Source organism: Corvus kubaryi, unplaced genomic scaffold (assembly GCF_017639235.1).
Source record: "Corvus kubaryi isolate FWS band 111438036 unplaced genomic scaffold, C.kubaryi_AGA036_p1.0 split1-37296, whole genome shotgun sequence".
In the NCBI taxonomy this organism is placed as follows: domain Eukaryota; kingdom Metazoa; phylum Chordata; class Aves; order Passeriformes; family Corvidae; genus Corvus; species Corvus kubaryi.
In genome coordinates, this window is record NW_024582075.1 from 26,256 (window position 1) to 43,657 (window position 17,402).

The 17,402-nt window shown below is 38.4% G+C and overlaps 1 protein-coding gene across 5 annotated transcripts in view; it reads right to left on the minus strand.

Moving 5' to 3' along the window:
* Positions 1-1,804: 1,804 nt before the first annotated feature.
* GRAMD2B (GRAM domain containing 2B) overlaps positions 1,805-17,402 on the minus strand; it is a 49,040-nt gene continuing 33,442 nt past the window's right edge. For 4 of the 5 annotated variants that reach the window (XM_042053951.1, XM_042053953.1, XM_042053955.1 and 1 more), the window contains 12 exons: positions 17,134-17,215; positions 16,749-16,815; positions 15,662-15,765; positions 12,111-12,206; positions 11,340-11,411; positions 11,138-11,218; positions 10,369-10,480; positions 8,598-8,720; positions 8,317-8,404; positions 7,695-7,796; positions 6,049-6,142; positions 1,805-3,072 (listed from right to left, as the gene is read on the minus strand). In XM_042053951.1, the coding sequence (XP_041909885.1) occupies positions 3,031-3,072; positions 6,049-6,142; positions 7,695-7,796; positions 8,317-8,404; positions 8,598-8,720; positions 10,369-10,480; positions 11,138-11,218; positions 11,340-11,411; positions 12,111-12,206; positions 15,662-15,765; positions 16,749-16,815; positions 17,134-17,215 (1,063 nt within the window). In that variant the 3' untranslated portion in view covers positions 1,805-3,030. The remainder of the gene's footprint in view (positions 3,073-6,048; positions 6,143-7,694; positions 7,797-8,316; positions 8,405-8,597; positions 8,721-10,368; positions 10,481-11,137; positions 11,219-11,339; positions 11,412-12,110; positions 12,207-15,661; positions 15,766-16,748; positions 16,816-17,133; positions 17,216-17,402) is intronic. The other variant, XM_042053952.1, reaches the window with a different exon arrangement.

Sequence of the window (17,402 nt, forward strand, 5' to 3'; positions counted from 1 at the left end):
CAACCCCTCAATCCAAACAGCCAATACAAACCCTCATTACTTTTTTCACATACTGCAACTAGAGAAAACACAAGTGAGGTGCCCCTCTTGCCTTTCACCTGCAAACTGAAAGCATCTTCCCAGCACCTGGCACTACTACTAGGTCCTGCAAGGCTGGTAGAACTCAGGTGTTTTTCTAGCCTCTATGCTGTGAAGGACAACAGGTGGACAAAACTGGAAAAACAAACACACAAGAAATTTTAAAATATGCTTTTTAAAGCAGACTTCCATACAGCCTATGCAGCAAATTATGAATGTTACTGTGTGCTAAGAATTCTGTGTGCATTTCTGACTTCCCTGAAGTCACACATCTTTCCCTCCTATATCTGCAAACTTGCATTTTTGCCAAAAGGCAAACCCCCTCCTTGTAGCCTTTGTATGCGCTACCTACCACAGATGCAGGGAGAAGTCTCCTTGCTCTTTAACAGACTCCCAGCCTTGGGGGAAGCAGCTTTTCCTTGCTTATCCCTGCTGCTGGTACTTCCCTCCCAAGCATGGCTGGGGCAAACCCCCTCCTCTCCAGCTGCAAGCCTGAATCACAGGATTTAAATCACTCCACTCACTTCTAAGCTTTGTCCACATGGGGCCTTGCAGCACTGCCTGAAGTACCTCAATACTACACACTGCCCACTACACACCTGAACAGTGTGACATCCTTGAGACATCTTCCTTCCTCTAGGAAAAGGGGAAGTGAGGGTAGCACCTGAGGGGCAGGGAAGAGGTCACACTGAATTGCACCAGTGCGCTCAGGTGGCTGCTGTGTCACAAGCCAGTCCCTTCTCTGGAGCATAGTTCACTTTCTGGCATTGGAAGGACACTGTTACACCTTTGGCCGGACCTGCCGCCCTTGGCACGCTGCTGCAGCAGGCTAAAGGGCACACATCCACCTCTGACTGCTCATTCCCTCCAGTAATTATTTTGTTCCTGTATTGCTAATGATAAGGGCTTAGCATGCCTGATTTACTTAAGCATTTCAATATCAAATATTATCTCTCTCCTTGTTCTTCCATAGCAAAGCACAGACTTGGTGTAATGTAAGTAAAAGGCTAACTCAGTTCAGCTGCTGGATATAACCAAGTTTTCTTGTAGTTCCTTTGATAGAAGTGACTCGTGGCATCAATTTTGCAACCACAGAACTAGAGACTTCTGATGCAGAATTAAAGGGAGGGAATAAGAGAAGGTAGGGGATGAGGTGAGAGTCCAAAACATTACATAAGCCGTGCAACTGTAGAAGAAAGAAGGGAAAACAAAGGAAAAATAATTTAAAAAGTAACTTATTCAACTGTTTCCTTGTGAAGCTGAGTTTTCCAATAAAGTCAGGACAGCTGAGGCAGCGAAGGCAGAGACTTCAATAGGGAGAACAGTCAAATCTCACATATTTCTTATACTGTGCTCAGGTGGAATCTTGAGCCAGGCAGGCATGTTAGAGCACACAGGGCTCTCTAAACTGCCTCAACATTCTAATACTCCTCCAATATCCTCCAAGGAGGAAACTTGAGAAACTTGGGGAACTTGAGAAAACTATTAACATGTCCTCAAAACTCTGGGGGCCAAATTTGCTTGTACTGTTGTCCTTGAGGTCTGGGAAGAAGTCACACACAACCAAGTAAGAGGAAGGACTACAGCAGGATGCAGTTCCCAACCCCTTGTGTTGGGTGATAGGTTTTGCACAAACTTTGTACTGTGAGGTATAAGCCTCATGAATATCATATTTGATCAAAACTGAGAGATGGACTTGGGTTAATCCAAATTATAGTATTGAGTCTCTTGTTTTAAAAAAGTTTATTTAAACAAAGTAGGTACATTTCATAGAAATGGTTATAAAATGCATAGCATATTATAAACAATACTGTTACTTTACAGATACTAGTTGTTATTATTCTAATATTGCTTTTTAAAAACTAATGAGCCTGCTTGGTGAATCAGAAAGCTAAAAATCCCCATCTTAGGCACTCTGGAAAAAAACAGTATGTGATATTACAAAGCAGGTGTCCACTTTTTCATTCACTCTACTGACTGTATTGCTGCACCATTAATTTGCCAGTTCTCATTATGTGGAAATACCCAATCCCTGGAGTCACATACCAAGACTAGATTTCCATTAACTGGACTACAAATTGCACTTGCTCAGCCAACCAAAACCCCACACAACGCCAAGGAAAGCTCACTGAGGTCTTCACATTGATTAACTTAAAGGACAGAGACCACATGAGTGGACAGAAAACAAGCAGTTTGTCTAAGTTGTGCAGGTGTGTCACACCCATATTGCTATTCCTAAGCAACTTGATTGTAAGTTGGCAAGTCCATAGAGATTTCAGGCTTGACTTCAATGAAACCTGAACGCCCAGTAGAAACAGACCTTACCCTCAGTGGTGACAACAGTGTCACAGAAAGTGGAATTGAGCCTTTTTACAGCACTGGAGAACCGAGCAGACCTCAAGCATTCATGATTGCATACCCAAACACAGAGGTGTCTGTTTTCTGATCTTTGGGATGTCAGGGTGCAGAGAAGTAAAAATGAAGAGCACAGCACCAATCCATAACCATAGCTAAAACAGATACCTGCTCATTCACACAACACTTCAGTACATGAATCATGACAGACATTCTTCACATTTACATTTGTATGACAATAGGCATAAAGTAAATCTTGAGGTAAAAGGATATGCACCAGGTTTGCACTGGTGTAAGCAAATCTAGAATCGAGCAAGCTATAAAATCCATTAATTCACACACAATAGAGAAAGAAAAATCCCCACATTTTTAAAACATATAGATACATGTAGATCAAACCACATACGTTTTCAAAACATATAGATACATGCTGAGGAATAAACTGACTTTTTTGCATGATGACATGAACTTTACAGTAGTTTAAACTTGGCTTGGACTGAAAATAAAGAAGCTTGAACTCTGTCCAGCAGAGCTCCTTTGGAATGGTTTGTCAAGACAGAAGAATGAGGTCTGAAGCAGTCCAAGAACATTGATGTTTCATTCACCATCTTCAAGTAGTTTTTGTAAGTTGTTCTGTATCTTAGAAAAAGAGAGGGAAAGAGTTGGGAGGCAAGAAGTGTTACACTGCATTTTAAATAAAAAATAAAATCAAGGCATACTCTTCAATATACTCTGTGTGCATGTTAATTCTGTCACACTTTTTCATACCAATGGTATTCCTGTTAAATGCTTCCCTTATAATAAGTGTAATCATCAAGTCCATCAAATGGAACACCTAGACAATCAACCAGCAGGACATCTAAGTTTAAAATGATGAGTAGCCCCTGAAATTTTCTCCTATAGACTGTCTCCTCCATTAGTAGTAAGAAAATAAGACAGAAATAAAAAACTGGAGCAAAAGGAATGGGACAAGAAACTGAATTATTTTCACCTTGATCAAAATCCAGTAAAAGCCTCAAACTTCCACAGCTCTATCGCTAAAAAGGATAACTCAAATAGTTTTGTAACAGCTTCAGCCATGATGTGTGCACAGCAAAATAGTCTTCTAACCATCAGCAGACATGTCCCATTTACCAGATTTAGTGAATTGATTGTGGATTACCTTCCTTTAGTTACAATGAAAGCAATGTCAGCCAGTTGCATCCTTGAGAATAATTTGAACAGCCTATTTTTATACAGCCTATATATCCAGTTTTTGTCTCCTTGTCCTTAAAATTTAGATTAATGCAGTATAGTGGGTCACATCCCCAGACACACGTTCTCAATACCTCAGCATCTTAGTAACTTGCCAGCCCTGGTTACAGGTTTAGTCACAGTTACTTTTAGGCTTTAATTTGAGAAGCCACTGCACTTCCTGTTCAAGGATACCACTTTTAAGTCCTACCTCATGATTTCTATCCCAGATGCACACCTTTCTCAAGAGGGGCATTTTGAGGAAAGGGAAACAGTAAGAAGGAGCTAATTTTATGAGTCACTTAACACAGGAATTTCCTTTTAGCCTGCTAAGTTAGTGTAAGGGAACAAGTAATATTAGGCCACATTTTCCCTCACACAATTTAATGCTTTATCCTTTGATAGACATGGTGCATTTTAACAAGCTGCTAAATACAATTAAAAGCCAAATTAGCAGAATTTTGCTAAACCATGGTAGTTCCTTGGCTCCAAGTATGAAGGAAAACTTGTAAAAATCACAAGGTCACACTGAAAAAATCATTGCAACATATTTGTGCACTAAACATTTTTTAACTGCAGAATAATTTACAGTTTTTAATCTAGATTATCTCAGTGCTCCCATTTACAGTGCTGTGGTCACAGGGGAAGTAAGGGGAGAGATGACAAGTTATACCAGAACTTTTACGCTACCTTTGCTGCTGCAGCCAGTTACCAGCACTTTTCACTAAGGCGTATGAAACTGTCAAGCAACTGCAGTAACTTTGCTCAGAGAACAAAAAGCTGTTAGATTTCTAGGCACTGCTCATCTAGATTCGAACAGGATGTGGCAATGTGCAGCTACACGCACTACTGATTTAGCTTGTACACACAGCACTTCATTGCTTGAATGCTTGTCAGATAAAGTTAAGTCTTTAAAGCTCCAATCCTGTAGACACTAAACGAAGAAAGCACACCACTTAAGACTCTAATTCAGGATAGAAGGTCACCTCTCTGGGAACAGCTGAATGATCTAACCATCTAGCTGTCTATTACTGTCTCCAAGCAGAGACTATATAAGGGAGTGGGACAGTGCCTAGCCTTGCTGCAAAGGGCTGGCTGGCTGGCTTCCCACTGAAATGAGGTCTCCCATGAACCATCTTGCCAGCCTGTCCCAGACAGCCAGAAAGCAGTAACCTCTAAAATGACCTAATTTGGCTGAAGATTGTATCTGGTAACCATCTGGTAAGCATTTCCCCCTTGTATTCACACTATTATCCAGAAAATACAGAGGGGTTAAGCCAGCATTACTCTAGATTTCCATAGCCAAGAGGGGTGAAGATGTGGGGAAAGAAACCCTTTTTTAGGAGAAGAAATTTGGCAGTATTTCTAAAACCTATGCCACACGTGTAAACAGTGATATTATATACTCTTAGCTTTATGCTATTTGAGAAACTTGGTTTGGGGGGAAAAAAGGTGTTGAAAGACCTTGGCACAGACTCAGTTTAGAAAGAGAGGCAAAAATATCCCATGTGACTTAAGCACATAGGAATTCAAGTAACTTTTGTTTCACTAGTGCTGTTGTCATGCTTGGCCTGTGTACGTGTTTCCAACACACATTTCACCAACCTGTACTGGGTGCATTTGTCAAGGTTTGGGGACAGGTGGGGCAAGGTGTGCAGGGGCAGCAGCTGTGGCCAGGACCAGGGGCTGCCTTGTGCTGGACACAGCCATTCCAGCAGCATCCAGCGGACCCATCGCAGGGCACAGGTGAGCCCCAGCCATGAGAGTGGTGGAGCCTCTGGTAAAGTATTTTAGAAAGGGGAAAAACACCAAATAAGGAAGTAAGGTCTGCACACCCAATCATTTTGCATAGTTTCCAATTTAAGTCACCAAATACATTTAAGCTTTGCAATCAGAATGGTAAAAATCAAGGGTCAGGTATAGCAAATTACACAACTGGTACAGCAGCATTTATGTTACTGAAGTAAAACAGGCAGATTCCAGCTACTTTTTGTGAAGAAGCTGACTACACATGAAAGTAAACACCAAATTCATCAAATACCAAGAACAGTTAAGTTCAAAATCCTTAGCCCAGATGGATTAAAAGAAAGAAAAAAAAAAAAGGTTGAGATCCTTACATAATGCAATAATCACCCCTGAAGTGTCTGCTTCAGGGTTACTTTTCCTGGTTATAAGCCTCAGTTCAAAGCAAAACTTTTACACATACCGGTGTTTGTACTTGGGTTAATTTGTAGTCCAAAAATTAGTCCTTTGTCTAGGAAAACATGCCACCTTTTGGTACCACATCTGAGGGTAACTCGACACTTTTCAAGTGAAAGATCATAGGAACAAAGCAAGAACCTGACTGGTCTATCAGCATTTGCATTATATCATAGATGTTACCTTTTCCAATTTTCTAAGATTAGCAGTTAACTCATCACAAACGGCATCAGCATTAATTTGCAGATGAGATCCCAAATCTTGGTGCACTTGATGTCTGTCAAATAGAATGGAAAAAATAAGTGTGACAGACTCAAAAGAACAGGAAAACAGAACTGGATACACATGTACATGGCAACAGAGTGGCAAAATTGTAACCTGTACTTGTTTACAGAAAAAAAAGTGCTAAGTCACTTCTTGACTACATTTTTAACGTGATCTCTTTCTCCAAAAGTTTGGATTTATAGCTATTTCCGCTGAAAAGTTCCGTAAGTTCCACATCCTGTGACTTGGAAGAAATCAGAAAGCCCAAGCCCTAGATGCTGCAGAAGTGCACATTAGGTCTTCCTTCCTGTATCTTGTACTATTTGGGCTCAGAGCAACAGAAACAGGACTTTCTTGTGTTAGTGTTTCTGAAGAGGGACACAGCATCCCACTAATAAAAATATGCCAGAAGTGAGAAAAAGGCTTTTGACATTGCCTACTATGTGAAAGCAGGTTTACCCCACTTCTTCCATTTCTGGTAAAAGATAAATGCAAGTCTGCATAGATAGAGCACCATTTCCTTACTATCCCTTTTTTATGAAGAACCTAGCTCTGTATTCTGACACATGCATATAAGTCCTACTGCTTTCCACAGATGACAGCTGAGACAAGTTGTATCATAAACAGCACAGTCATTGTTTGATATGACCACAAGTGCAATGTCAGAGTGACCTGCTCTGTCATGGATGGGTAATCAAAGAAAGCTGAATGAAAAAGCACACTTATGTAAGAGCTTGCTGAATTTGAACCACTTTGCAAACAGTTCCACCATGCCCAAGTCAGCTCTGTCTTGAATTTTATTTTTCCCCTCCCTTTTTCATGTGGTGCTTCTCCAGCTGTCAGCATTTCCACTCATGCTGCATGTGGCTGCAGGTTTTGCACTGAGTTTACAAATGACTTTTGAAGCCATATTTTTCAGCGCAGCACAGGAAAAAATCTATTCTAAGAAGGGGAGAAGAGTTAATGCAAAATCTAATGCTCAATAAACTGATTAATATTCTCAGCAGTATCCAGTTTAACTTCCTTCCCTCCTAAGACAAGTGCAGGGAGCCAATACAACTTATAGAGGCAAACTACTGTGGAAAATATACATACCTCGGCACTGCCTCTCCATTTAATGTTTGCATATTTTCTATCTGTGCAATGTGGAGACAAAAAAACAACATCCAAAGAAACAAAAAAACTAACTACAGAGGCAGCTGACAGCCATGACTCTAGCTACAGAAAAGAATTATTTATGTAACTATGGTCCCTTTCCCTATTTCCTCTTCAAATAGAGAGACACCTGTCCCTTGCTGTGTTTGGATTTTGTTTTGGTTTGGTTTTGTGGTGTGGGGTTTTTTATATTACAAAGACAGGATATCAATTTCTAAATGGTATATAGACAACACAAAGCTTTATATAAGCAAGACAGATGTATTAGCTCAGAGTATGAAGTATGTTTCTAATTACATACTAATCAAGTTACACTAAGACTGAAGCCAGAAGTTAATAAGCCTTTTTCATGGAATCATTACTCCGGAAAAAGATTTTAAGTCTCCAACATTTTACAGGGTTTATCTTACTCTTTAATATGTGAATCAAAGGCTGTCATGGACATAAGGCGTTCCTCCAGGACACTGATTTTATATCTCATGTAGAACGTAGAAAGTATTAAAACACAAACACTGTAAGAGAGAAGAATAAAGTATATCACTTAAGGAAACTTTAGCAGTACCTGACAAATTTATTGTTAAAATCCATTTACATTGTTACTTGTACATGTTCAATAATAAAGGCATCATTCTTAGAAACATTTCAGGAATACCATCAGTGGCATTCAGATTATGAAATTTCAGTTATGAAAATCTCAGACTTGAGTATGTGTTTGCTAAGTGACATGCAAAAGGAACGTGCAAGTATTTAAACGCTTTTAACATTTTCTCAATCAAAAGACCTTTTGTTTTTAAAAGTAAATGGCCTGTTAAGTAAACCTGCCCTAACAGGCTTATATACATATATGTACATACATATACATATATATGTATGTATGTATATACACATTTCTGGAGAGTGTAAAGGCCGCAATTCCCAATAATTTCCTTTTTCCAAGTAAAGCTTAGATTATATCAATCATGCTTACATTATATTGATCACATAAACATAAGAAACCCCTAGTTTTTGACAATCTTGTTATTGCAAACTTACAGAACTGCATAAAACACAAGTACATGGCTCAGAGTGAAGAGCTTCTGGGACTTCACTCTGTGGAGGAACCTGAAGGCTTCAGAATGGCCTGCAAGGGAAAGAACCAACTCTTACTTTGACCAGAGCAGACCACAGAATATAAACAGTGTTTTGAACTATGTAACAGATAATGCAAACAGAGGGATAAACAAGAAAGAGATCTCCCAAATTATGTGAACTGACATAATTATGCAAATGTATCTCAAGTTATTCCAGCTGAAGATCTGCCCTTGGTTTCTTACCATTTCGAGGACTGTTTCGAGCTTTTCCATCAGGCCCACATTTACTATGTGCATCTGAACGAACAGACTTGGCCTCAGGCTTGGAAACTTTCAAGTGAGTCTCTGTTTCAACAACATGATAATCTATCAAAAGAAAGATTTTTAATAAAGTTGAAATATGAAGTCAAAGGAAATTGTTGATAGCTTATGTTTGTCAAGAAATAGACTAAGAGGAGAATTTCAAAAGGTGCATTTCTGTACTTTTGGGTAAAAAGCAGCAGTTGGTTTAGTATCCTTGAAACAGTTTACATACTAATTCCACATCAACACAAAATAAAAAGAAGCACCTGGATTGAAAGAAGATGTATGTTGCATTTATATTTCCAGAGCTTTTGAAAGATGGCAACCCATGAAGATGTTGAAGGCTACTATTGAATTTCCAGGCAGAAGATTAAAGTCACAAAAGTTGTCTCTCAAAAGGCCTGAGTTTGCTGGAGTAATGATTCCAAATTACTTTAACAGCAACATCAAATGGAGATAGTGCATTGTTACTTTAAAAAGGACAGTACAGCTCCCTTTCCTGACTTTCTTTAAAAATGCCAATGGAATCTTGAAAGGAAAGGGACAGAAAAATCTAATCACATTCAGTTTTATGCTCTACTTGCTTACCCTGGACTTGCTCTAATGATGCACAAGAAACAACCATGAGTGATAGATGTGCTACCCTTCACCCCTGCCTTCAATTCCTTTTCCTAGAATGGTTCTTTACCTGGATATTGGTTTTCATTTGTGGAAAAATAAAATGGAATGGTTTGAAGTAGTTACAAACCATCAGAAAGTAAGACAGCAAGTTATTTCATTATTCAGAAGCACTTCTGTGGCATGCTATGGCACCACAATTAAAGATAGAAGCACAGTAAATATCAAATACCAATGAAAGAAAATAGCCCCAAATCATCCTGCTGAACACAAGAAGACACAGAGCAAAAAGGAGAGTTAATCAAAAACAACATGACAGAAAACGGCTATAAAAAAAGACAGTTTCTTTCAACAGTTTCTTATACAAATTATAGTCAAGATGGAACCCAGAGTACTAACAGCATAACAACATATTAATATCTTAATATATATGACTTGCACAACAGAATAGTCTAAGTTTTCATAATAACATTCAGCATGAGCTACATAAAACAAGTATTCCTGTACTCATGATGTTATATGTAGTCAGTTTCAATCAGAATAGCTGCTAATTAGGTGAAGAACTTGAGACAATAGATTACAAACAGCATTGTAAAGAAAGAACAACTTTGGACAGTATCTTCAAGTGTCTTAACAGCTGCAAATATAAAATGAGTGCTTAAAAAACCCCCATAAAAATGCATGTCAAAAATAATCTTCTTGATGACCAAAAGCCACCATGGTACAGAATGTTATTTGTATAGATCAGAAGTTACACAGTGACTTGAACTACTTTAGAATAGGTTTTGATTGTTTGTTCTCCTTTTTGTTTTAAAGCACGAACAGCTCCTACATTCTATCTCTCCTCGCACAACTAGGCAACTGGAACCAGTAGCGACAATTTAGATCTGCTGATGACCAAGTCATTGCCTGAATCTGGATTGCAGAAGGATATAGTAACAGATATGTAGGTACTGGGGCCTTGAGGAAGACCTCAAAATCCACGTACTTCTCCAGGACTGTGGAGAATCTAGATTCCGCATCAGAAGGGGATACAGAAGCAAAATGAAACTAGTCCCTTTTCTTTCCCTTGGGGCTCCATGATCCCACTCACCTTGGAAGCATTCCAGCTCTGGTGTCTGTGAGCCTGTGCTGCTGGACTCTTCCATCTCTTGTCTTCGCTGCTGCGCTATTCCATCCAGATCAGAATAATCTTCACTGAAATCCTGATGGGGAGAATGAATCACAAAAAGGCTCAGCCCTGTTCTAAATCTAAACAATCTAATTTCCTCTGACCTTCGTCTAGAATCTGAACCAAATATCAAAGCATTAGAACTGTTCAACCAGGACCAATCTCTGATATCAAGATGTTGAGATGAAGTTAAAAAATAAGCTCCATAAGATCACCAGAATTCAAGCGTCATCCCCTGCCTTGTCTGTAAGAAAGACTGTTAAGTCAGACAAATTATGAATCCAGGACAAGCACTAATAGACTTAGACTCTGGTCATCACATGTGGCTGCACAGCTCTTTCAGATGAGTGAACTGGCTTACAGAGGAAGGTTTGCTACTAGAAACACTTCCAAAACTGCTCATGGCAGAGGACAAAGCAACTTTACGTCAGTACAGTGAAACCTGGCTGCTAGACAGAGACCTGAAGAACATACAGACCTTGAATAAATCCAAAGCGTATGCACGTATATAAACTGTATGTCACCAGATAATTATGCCAATTATTCCTACTGTTTTCTAGTGTTAAAAACTCATGGAAATTTTAGAAACAGATGTCATGATTTCCTTCAGTTTCCTTTCTTCAAGCATTAGAAATAGCACTTGCAATGAAAGATGCCATGCAACAAAACAACAAACTTCTAAAACATTTACCAGGGGCAGAGTTCTAGGGCGATCAGCCCTGAAGCTGTTTTCTGCAGAAGAGGGATTTGGACTGTTGCCCATGCTCGCATCCTGAAAAAAATCACCACTGTTAACAAGGAACACAAGCAGAAAGTACCTAGCATTTCACAGCAGGATAGCAGCAATAATGAACACAAAGCTACATACCATCTTCACTGCCACTAGTACTTACCTCAAGATGTCTACAGATAGATTTTAATAGCTTGTAGGTGGTATCTCTGGAGAGTAGTGAGACAAACATGTACTAGAAAACAAAAGTTCCACAACTGTTTGACAAAAAGACATACAGCACAAGCTTCCTTTTATCTAAATAAAACTGACAGGTGGTTTTGCTGATCAAGTAACTATTTTCAAGAACTTTAGTATGGCAGGAAAAACCTGCAGTCCTTCTAAGCCTACAACTTGAGGTTAATCACACAAACACAGAATAGGCACAAAAGTTACTGTGTTCTGATGCAGGAACAAGAGCATAATCCAGATCTGCTCTTTCTTTTAAAAATACTTTTCATGCTATGTTTTACCGACCCCTTGAAAAAAAACCCAAACAAACAAAACCTCAAACTTGCTCTTATGTACAGTCTCCTGCACCCACAAAATACTCATGCAATGAAAATGGGTTGTTTCTGAAGCTGCTCATAGGATAATCACATTTCCTACTGATTGATGCAATTACTATTCCTGAGTATCACTGTAAGCAATAGGTTTTTGTGTGTCTAAGGTATGACTGGTCAGGTAAGAGATACAAGCAAATGGAAGAACACTGACAGAGATGCCAACAAAGCAGGTAACCCTCTGTGCATGCACCTCGTGACCCAGCTTTTTCAGTGCCCCTGGTGCTGTGAAATTTTGGAAAACTGAATGAAAGACTACAGAGAGCAGGTGGCAAACAGATTCTGTTTTTTATTTTCTCACAGAAGTACCATTGTCCTCTACCAGTACTTACCCTATCTGTCACTGTTGCTATGATCAGAGCATTTGGCACAAGAAGGGCAGTTTTGGTTTTCTTCAGAAGTGTCACTGACAGCACAGGTATACTAATCTGAAACAAGATCAACGTAGCGTTCAAATCCCAATACTCATGTACAAATCTGCATCACGCTCTCTCCTGAGGGGCCAGCCCACCTACTGGGATAAGCCAGACCTTCAACACTCACCTTTTAAAGATGTCTCCACTACATTTCTGATCACCATTATTTCATGTGACATAAGAAATTGTAATAATCTGAAACCATACCTAACTACTTTTACTTCTGCTTTTATAAAAAGCTAATCCAGGCTTTTGTTTGTGTCCTCCTTTCCTGATCCCTCCTGGCTCTCACAAGACGACATTCTTAATGCAGTGTAGATCAGCAAAACAAACCAATCTTACAGTTATGCTTCTTTGTTTAGAAACCAAATATTTCAGAACACATCAAACAAGACAAGCTTTTGGAATCATGAACATAAAAGTCTTCTCACCACTTACAGATCTGCAACAAGCAGGTGAGTAAACAGCTCGTCCTTCAGCAATGTTGAAAGACTCAATACTGACATACCTGCTGACTTCAACTGATTCCCGTGTGTGCCAACCAGGCAGTCTACATTTGCATTGAAAAGTTCTCAATTTTCCTTCCTGCTTTGTGTTTACATCCAACCCCATTAGCTTAACATCTGCTAAGTTTCAGAGTATTTCACTTCAGATACTCTGCATGGGCTCTTCCTGTAAACCCCATGTTACAAAGGAAAAAAAACCCTGGTTGTAGACAGTCAGTTGAAAAGCCTAGAGGTTTAGCGAATTAGGCAAATATAATAATCCTGGATATACATGATTAAGAAACAGATCCTGTTAAAAATACCTTTGGCATAGGCTGTTGCAACTACCTGAGAAATTTGGAAGCAAGTTTGAAAGTATCCATAAACTGTTCAGTTAGCAATCTGAATTAAAACATGTCATTGGAGGAGAATGAACTTACTCTGTGTAGTTTCTTGTTAACTTTTGTTCAGAACAGTAACACGAAATCATTAAATGAAAAATTGTTCCAGGTAAAAAAAAAAAAAAAATCTTTGTGTAGAACAGTCTGGTTGCAAGTCTGCCAAATACTGTTTAAACAGAAATCCTGCTACAAGCTACAAAAAAGCAGCTTTTTCTAGTTGGTTCCAATTTTTCTAGTTGGTTCAGTTCACAATTCACCTCAAAGAACTTTAAACCAGAGACGCTAGTGGCATTCTACTGTGTGTAGTTTTGATGAATAACATGAGTGTAATCAAAACTAAACTATCCTTCAGTGGGATTCAGCACTTGCTTATTGCTCTGTTCCCACAGCATTAGATTGAAAGGGTGGAATCACTATTTGATCACAACTACTTCTATCTGGAATATTAATTATTTCAGAATAAAAGGTTTACCTGCGGGCAACTTAGAAAGAAATTTAAAAGGGTAAAATAATGTCTAAATCCAAGAAAGACCCAAGGCCAAAATATATAGCCAAATTCGTGCCACCTGGAAAGAAAGTGATGTCTTTCAATGCCTATTCAATCCTCTAGGAGCAATCTTTTATTTTCGAATGTACACAGTGTCTTTACTGCATACTCAAAACTCCTGAATTGCATAGCTGTTCACTGCATGAAAGCTTTCAGTAAAAAAATATCTGCAGGTAGAATTCTCGTCAAAAATTTACTGGAATGTGTAGATCTGCTGTTTCACTCAATAAAACACTTTATCCTTAAGCTTAAATTGTTTTACAAGTTCTAAGCAATAGAAGCTTTGGAAGCTTTGTCAGTGCTAAGAATGACTGCTAAGAATGTTCCTCTTCCTGTTCAGCTTGATTTCCTCCTTCCCCTCCCACTACATAATTTTTTGCCGTAGCCCTGATTTTCCAGCTTTTTTCTTGATGGTATTCCTAAAAGCTGAACAAAGCTGTAAATAAATGATAAGCACTATCCCCTTCACTCTTAATGCTCCCCACAATGTTTTTTGAAAATAAGACCCAGAACCAAATAATTTGCAATATTGCTATAATCACATTTACAAACAGTGTTTATTCTACCCTATTTTGTAAAATGTTTTCACTTTTCAGCATACACTTATGTGTATGTATATACTCCTGCATTTATAACCATTTTGACAAAGATAATTTCCTAGTACTACGTCATCATCACTCTGCATCTTTTTTTCCAGATTTTTCTACTCAGTAAAGTTCTACCATATTCTTGTATACATTTAGCCTAGTTGGCATTAGAAAGCTGTTCCACAGTTTGAAGTAGTTACATTTGTTCATGGTGACTGGAGAAGATGGCTAGTACAGCAGCTTCAATATTAATAATTGCCAAGATTGCTGTTACTAATATTGAATGACAGTATTCAACCAGTTGTTTTTTTCTTTTGTGTCACACAGCTTTCACCAACATATACACCATCCACATTAATGCACTGTCTATGACTAATAGAATCCATTAACTAGAAATCACCAACCATCTTGGGCCAAGTGGTGAAATATAATAACCCATAAAGTCGCCATGGACAACGTGCTGTTAATCATTTTAAGCATTGTTTAAACCTATTACACTTCATAAAAAGCCCTTTAAAAACAGATGGTACTCCATCAAAACAGCTGACCGCAGAGATATGAGATAATCTCAACCCCTAAACTGATTTCAGCATTCAATTCACTGAACCTAACCAGGAACCTTGTTCAAGGATGTACCTGAAAGAAAGAAGCCAAAGAAATCCTTGAAGCAAATCCATCTGTTTTCCCAAAAGAGGTCAAAAACAAAGCAGAGTTTATGTAAACAAAGTGCACTTCAAAAGCTCCAAATCAACAGATCCAAATCTTTTTGCAGTCTGTGATTTTTCTGTATGTGTATCATTCACCATAGGGGTGCTAAGCTTTAGGTGGATCACCAAAAAAGACTAATTTATGATATTCCCAGCAGCTCACATCTCATTTCTGATCTGCATACTAGGCCCACAAGTAAAAACCTTGTCAACTTTTTTCTTATCCTATGCTCTGTTTATGTAAAATGGGACTGCTAGAAGAATCCTTCAGAGAGCTTTGCTACTCAAGGCAGAAGCCAGTTTTACTTCTTCCTCTTTAACTGCCTTAATATGCTTGATCCTTCTCTCCAGTTCCCTAACTATAGTCTTTGAGTCCTTAATACTTTTCAGCCTTCTTTCCTCCTGCTCCTCCTCCTCCTCCTCCTCCTCCTCCTCCTCTTTTAAGTACTTACTCCAAGAGAAACATTTTTGAAGGTTATGCTACATGGATTTGACAATGCCCTCACTGTTGCCTGTCAGATCCTTTCATCTGTTTCTTTCAGACATGAAGTCCTTAAGCAAGAGATTCAATTTCTACTAATGATAATAGTGCTCAGTTTAGAGTGAATTTCGAACATCACTTATGAATAGTGACTGTATTAGATAAAACTTAGAAGTATTAGTATTCTAGACTTGTACAATAATTTGAACTTCTGGTAACCAACAAACTGTACTGTTCTGTACATAAAGATTTTACTAACCTTAGTGTCTTTACCAAAAACCTTGGAATGGAAGCAAATCCAGTTTTCAGAAAGGAATAACTTTCCTTGGTACAGAATTTCTTTCTGCAGAGCACAGGTAAAGCCTGAAACAAACAGATATTCTATAGTCTTTAAGGTAATTACAAGCCAAGCCAAGCCAATTAGGCTTCTGGTTTTGTTTTTTTTTTTCAAAGCCTCTATATGTTTAGGTTTTGAATTAACCTTTTGATTAACATTGGCAAATCTTGAAATTTTTAGTAAGTTTAACTAATACTGACAAGCTCAGATGATGTCATGGGCCTAAGTTTAGACTCAAAATATTTGAAGGACAACAACTGAAATGAATACAATTAATAGTAACATGCAACTGGCCTCCAAAGGTCAAAAAATCTTTTCTGAGAGAATATGACCTAGCTTCCTATAAACTTTTTATTAACTTCTAGGTAATTGTATTACATAAATGTAAAGAGTTTAACAAGAGGTTTTATCTTTAAAACTCCTAGCTCTATGGCTGTTGTCTAAATTAGATGTTCAAAAGAGGTACAACACATGTAAAGTAATAAGTTTTTACTTCAGAGACATTGAGCAAACCATTTCTCACTCATGAACCACATTCCCTGTATTCCTTTCAAGAAACATTTGCTATACATGTCTATGTACAATTCCCTTTTATAAGTACCACAGATAACGGTAAAATATTTAAACATTTAAATATTCCTTTTCCTATTAGTGTTTTCAAATATTCAAACATCACCAACAGCAAAAACTCAAGCTAATCACTTGACCAATTCTGTCTCAAGTAGTGCCTTTAGTAAGGAAGATTCAGTACCAAAAAATATTGCATTAGGCTACTCTCCAGGAATGGAAAAATGGGCTACAATTTCCAAATATACCAAACATGAAGAGATTTAAGTTTTCCAAGGTAACAATAAGGTGCCCATAGCATGTGGATCAAGGCCCAATAGCTCTAAGCAACTGGAGTTAAAGGTTTTTAAAATTTAGGTAGTTCCTCTTGTACATCACATTTGTTGGGTAACAACATTATTTAGGATCCAGAGCCAACAACAACACAGGGATTAATACTTACTTTGTTTCAGTGGCTCATCAACAGGAACATCTAGAAACAGCTTATGAAAGTGTGCGTTTGCCTTCAGCTGAAAAACAAAAAGCCCCACACCCAAAACACACACACTTTATTAGACAGTCTGACAACTGTCAAGTGACCTGCTCCACTTCCTGTCCTCCCCACACCTTCCCATTTTGCCCACTTGCTCTACAAGAAATCCTCATATTTTTCTATGTGCCTATTAACTCCATATTGTGCTTCACCCAGACTCTTAACACACTGATGAAAAAGTAACCTCTGTCCTTTTTACAACCATGAACTATAGTGCTGCTAAACAAAAGCCCTCTCATGGTAGTTATGTGTTTACTCTTACTATATGTAAGCAAACAAGGAGTCTCTGCCTTACCTGATTTGAGGCACGTTTTTTCCTTTCAGTCTTGGAGTCACTCTTGGTTGTCAGGACCGGACTATCTGTGCTGCTCTTGGTCCTGAAGATTTAAAGCATTTGATGTAAGCCTGGCCTCACACTGGTCTTGGTAAGTTACCAATAGGATGTGCTTTTCCACGGAATGTATTAATCCTTTAGATAACATACCCAATTCATCAAGAATTATGCAGAGATAAAGAAGAGTATATCTTTTTCTTAAACCATGTTGATCTGCTGACTATGGCAGT